We start from the raw sequence: 5,083 nt of genomic DNA, 5'->3' as shown, positions 1-5,083 counted from the left end.
TAGGTCTAGATTGACATAAAAGCATTAAAATAATAATTTCTATATCATTCCACCCTTGCTTTTATGGCAATTTTAGACATTTAATTCTGAATAAGTAACACACACAAAATATATATGTTTGAATAGGCATAAAGGCAACTTCACACCTTATAAAACATTTTTTATATCAACAACGAGCTCCAAACAGTCAGGAAGTTGATTCATTTTCTGTTTCCTTACGGTAGTTGAACCAGAAGATTCATCTTTAGTGAAATATTTCCACATTATTGATGCGTTTCTACTTGTTTGTCAAGACTGGACCTGCTCCGCTCCATCCGTCTGCTTGGAGGAATCCATTTTGTAACCCGCACCCGGTGCAGATCACGTGACGCAATGACGTAACGGCGACGTAATGACGTCACCACAAATACTCAACGTGAAATTAAAAAACTCAATAGGTGTCCTAGGAATCGATGTGTAGATTACTCGGGTAGTCTGTTAAAGCCCTAATTCACGAGTCTAACAGCTTCAGGGTAGAAGCTGTTCCTCAGTCTAGTGGTTCTACACTTGATGGATGGATAAAAGCAAAGTTTCGTCCATTTGTTGCAGAATGTTTTTGCTGATAAATCTGCAAGTTTCACATATTTCCTACTATCTTGCATGCATGGATTCTGCATGTTAAAGCACAGACTGAACATTAAAGTTGTGAAATAATTACAAAAAAAAAAAACACATTAAAATCTCTATTTGAATTGAACACATATTTCATATTTGACTTATCTTTTCTTACCTAATTTAAACATCTGCCACTGGTAACAATACCCAATGGCGCCAGTAACCATCTGTTCATCACTTACATCCCCCAGCTGGCCTTGAGTCAAAATGACCCACAAGTCCTGTTTGAGCACCGAGCCTTGTGGGTCATTTTGACACAAGAACAGCAGGAGGGTTAAATAAAAGACAGTGAACTGAAGTCACGTCTTGTGCTTCAAATGTGAATTATGTTACCACTCCCTTGACTCTAGTCTTTCTGTGTTTTAGGTGTACTACCCCGTCCGCCACCACCTGGTGCAGCACATGATCAGCGCGATGCAGCGTCTGGGCTTCACGCCCAGTGTGACCATAGAGCAAAGGAAACTGGCTGTGGATTTGGCTGAGGTGGTTATTAAGTGGGAGTTACAGAGAATTAAAGACCAGCAGGTGATTTTAAAGTTTTTCTCTTTTGGGTCAAATCAATGTCAAAGCTCGTTTGTCCTGTTGACAACTTCGGTGTCACCAAATGAGTATTGCATTTTAACTTGGAATGTTTTCATTGAGTGTAGATGGAAGGTGCTTGTTTTTAGCCGATGGGAATCTCTTTTAATGTTAAACTTTAATAAACTCGTGTTTTTTTCTTTACCTGTGCTCATGTGTTTGGTTTGGTAGCCGGAGTCTGAGTCTGAAATCGTGGTCAGCGAAGGAACGAGCGGGGCAGCCGTGAAAAGAGGTCTCTCTCTTGAATCTGCCGGTACTGGACAGGATGTCAAAAGATTTCGTACGGCAACTGGTGCTGCTTCCACGGTGAGCAGAATCAGTGATAATCAGGTGCTGACTGAATACAGTTCTACATGACTCATGTCCACACTCTTAACCTCAGGCTCTTTACTTTGCTTTGTTTTTTGTACATAATGCTAAATGGTTTAAAAGGAAAAAATTATGAACAACTTTTTAATGTGATTATCCTTTAAAGGCTGATATTTATTTTAAATGACTGATTAAAATAAGATTTTAAAAGCTAACGGGAGAGATTATTCTTTTGATTTAGTTCTACTGGACGTGCAGTTCTGTGCTCTGGTTTTGGAGGTCTCACAAGCTGCATGGGAAGCCTTAGTTCAAAGGAGCACTTTTAAATAATTTTAATACTTAACTTTAATAAACGAAACACATTTTTACCCGGAACATGTTTCTTTTTCTTACAACAACCTATAAAATGTGTGTTATAAACTTTATTATATTGTCTGTTACCTAGCTGTGTCCCTTTTTAAAATTCTGCTTTTGTCAGCTTGTGGAAGCCCCCCCCCCCCCCCTTAATTAGTGCTGTTTTATTAAAGGTTTATATACAAGTATAAAAGCTATATGTTGTTGTCATTGTATGTTCCCATACAATGATGACACTGGTTCTCTACATTTAACCCATCACACCTAAGATACGCCCAGGTGGAGGAGTGGGCAGATATTGAGCGCCCGGGGGGCAATTAGGGATTGGGTGTCTTGCTCAGAGACACCACGACTTGTGGGAATGGCTTGGAGTCGAACCGCGACTTTCTGGTCCCAGGTCGGCTGCCCTTCCTCTTCCCCATCTCGGCCCCCAGTAAGGGGCCATTAAAGCCCCTTATTTTAGTCTTCACCACAACAGACCGGTACATCGCCTGCTGCACTGCAGATGTTGCATCTATCTGCCTATCTATCTCTCGCTCCATTTTTCCTTCATTTGTGAACAAGACCCCCGAGATACTTGAACTCCTCCACTTAGGGCAGGACCTCCTCCTTGACTTGGAGAAGGCACTCTACCCTTTTCCGGCTCAAGACCATGTCCTCGGATTTGGAGGAACTGATCCTCATCCCGGTCGCGTCACACTCGGCTGCGAACCGCTCCAGCAGAAGTTGTAGATCACGACCTGATGACTATTGGTGTCATCAGAAGGTGCTCTGTACCTTTCTAAAAAAATCTGTATCGGTACCGGTGTCGGTACCTTCACTTCTTGGACGGTTCTTTTTTCGGTACCAATTTTGTAATTACTATTAATTCTAACAAGAATAAAATTATGTTACACATTACAGTACATATTGTGAATTTTATTTTTTAACTTTGGTATTTTTCTATTCCAAGCAGTTTTCTTGCATAAAAATAAACAAATAATTTCCAGTTCAAAAGAACAGTTTCAAACCAGTGACACGTCAGTGTCTAATGCTCACTGCTACACACTGAGGACCTTTTCACTGAATAGTTTTTCATCAGAAAAATCAACATGTCTGTTTTCTCTGGACACAAACAAGCCCGCTCCTGGCTGATGGTGTCTCCAGCAGTACAAAATGTCCGCTCTGAGGGTGTGGATGATGCTTGTTGCACACACAGATACCTGGTTGTCAGTTTGATAGCACTGACATATTGTCCCTCACATTCCACCAGCAGGTCACTGGATTCACTGAGGTTAGGGTTGATGTAGACATCTGCACCTCTGTGTCTCTGAATCTTCTCTGTGGTTCTCTGGGGTTTAGGGCTCTGATCATCTCCCTAATTGACATGAGAACAAAACATCAACAATAACATGGTTGTGTTATTATTGCTCAAAAACATTATCTAGGCTGAGAAATAAAAGCTTAACTGGTCAACAAAATCCTTTACCTCCACTATGGAGCCTCCACTGTAGAAAAAGGCAGCAAACTTTTAACAACAAAGTTTGTGACTGTCCTGTGGCCCCCACCTCGCTTATCTTTTGTCTGTCTGTCCTCACATCTGGGTCAGAACCTCCTGTGAGGCGAACATTAACATAAACAGTGAACATTAGTTGAACTGTTTAAGCAGCTGACTGGATGGATGAGCACATGTTTACAAGCTAAGCTTTATCTGTTACTGTCAATGTTTAGTTAGCTTCTGAGTTTAGCTAGCTACGTAGATAAAATAAATTTACACACTAATATCTCAAAGTTAGCGTTACATGGATTCTAGTTTAATTCACTGCGATGTACGTGTTAAGCTGCAGTAATGTTAACAAACGTAAACTCACCAGCTGAAACACAGACACAGCTCCGTCCTCGGGAGTTCTTTGATGAAGAGGAGTCCGGTGTGGAATGTTGATCGAGTCCGTTTAACACACAGAGACTGACTAACGCTGAGAGGAGGAGGGGGGAGGCTGCTGTCCGTCTTGTCTTCTTGCAGAGAAAAACGAAGCAACTTTCTGCTCGCGTGTTGTCGAAGCCGTTCGACAACACGCGCTGCACACGTGAACCCCGTCTGTGGGTGTCACCAGCACCATAGACATACATTATACATAGATTAGTTACGGCAGCTCTATACAGCTCTTGATGTAAACACGTAGTCTGTTTGTCATATGTCTGGTGTTTTACGTGCCTGCGTGCTGAAACCACGTGACACGTTGCAGCCAATACCGAAACCTGACACCAAAAAAAGAGTGACATTTCAATCCATACACCGACCGGTGCAGTTCGGTCGGTGCCATTTAAGAACCTCTGTTCGGTACTCAGCTCTAAGAATCGGTGACAAAGAGCAGCCTTGGCGGAGTCCATGTCTCACCGGGAATGAGCCCGACTTCCGACAATACAAACCAAGCTCTGACACCGGTCATACAGGGACCTAACATCCCGTATCAAAGGGCCTGGTACCCCCCACAGGGTTCCCTGAGAGACGTGGTCAAACGCCTTCTCCAAGTCCACAAAGCGCATGTAGACTGGTTGGAAAAACTCCCGTCCATCCATCCATCCATCCATCCATTTTCTTTACCCACTTATTCCATTTTGGGTCACGGGGGTCGCTGGTGCCCATGTCCAGCAATCACTGTGCGAGGGGCGGGGTACACCCTGGACAGGTCGCAAGTCCATCACAGGGCCACATAGAGACAAACGAGACAAACAACCATTCACTCTCTCACTCACACCTAGGGACAATTTTAGTGTTACCAATCAGCCTAACATGCATATTTTTGGACTGTGGGAGGAAACCGGAGTACCTGGAGAAAACCCACGCATGCACGGAGAGAACATGCAAACTCCACCCAGAAAGGCCCCTGGACCGGGGTTTGAACCAAGGACCTGCTCGCTGAGAGGCAGCAGCTCTACCAGTTGCGCCACCGTGCTGCCCTTGGAAAAACTCCCACGCACCCTATTTGTTTTTGTAATAATAAATATGTACAGTGTTTTATTAATTAAAAACACAAATAATACATTTTTTCTCTACATTTAAAACCAACAAACTACTTTAGTAATTTTACCGTTTTTGTTTTTCTCCACCTTTTGATTCCATCTGAAATGATAGATCATGGACATTTTAAGGAGATTAAATATATATATATATATATATATATATATATATATATATATATATATA

General features: G+C 42.3%; 1 protein-coding gene across 1 annotated transcript in view; it reads left to right on the top strand.

Annotated features, from left to right (window-relative positions):
* LOC119424153 (transformation/transcription domain-associated protein) overlaps positions 1-5,083 on the top strand; it is a 144,245-nt gene that overhangs the window by 63,309 nt on the left and 75,853 nt on the right. The window contains exons 38-39 of the mRNA XM_037691621.1: positions 1,021-1,179; positions 1,405-1,539. Of these exons, the coding sequence (XP_037547549.1) occupies positions 1,021-1,179; positions 1,405-1,539 (294 nt within the window). The remainder of the gene's footprint in view (positions 1-1,020; positions 1,180-1,404; positions 1,540-5,083) is intronic.

The sequence above is a fragment of the Nematolebias whitei genome, chromosome 17 (genome assembly GCF_014905685.2).
Source record: "Nematolebias whitei isolate Nwh7 chromosome 17, NemWhi1, whole genome shotgun sequence".
NCBI lineage: Eukaryota > Metazoa > Chordata > Actinopteri > Cyprinodontiformes > Rivulidae > Nematolebias > Nematolebias whitei.
This window is presented reverse-complemented; position numbering and strand designations above follow the sequence as displayed.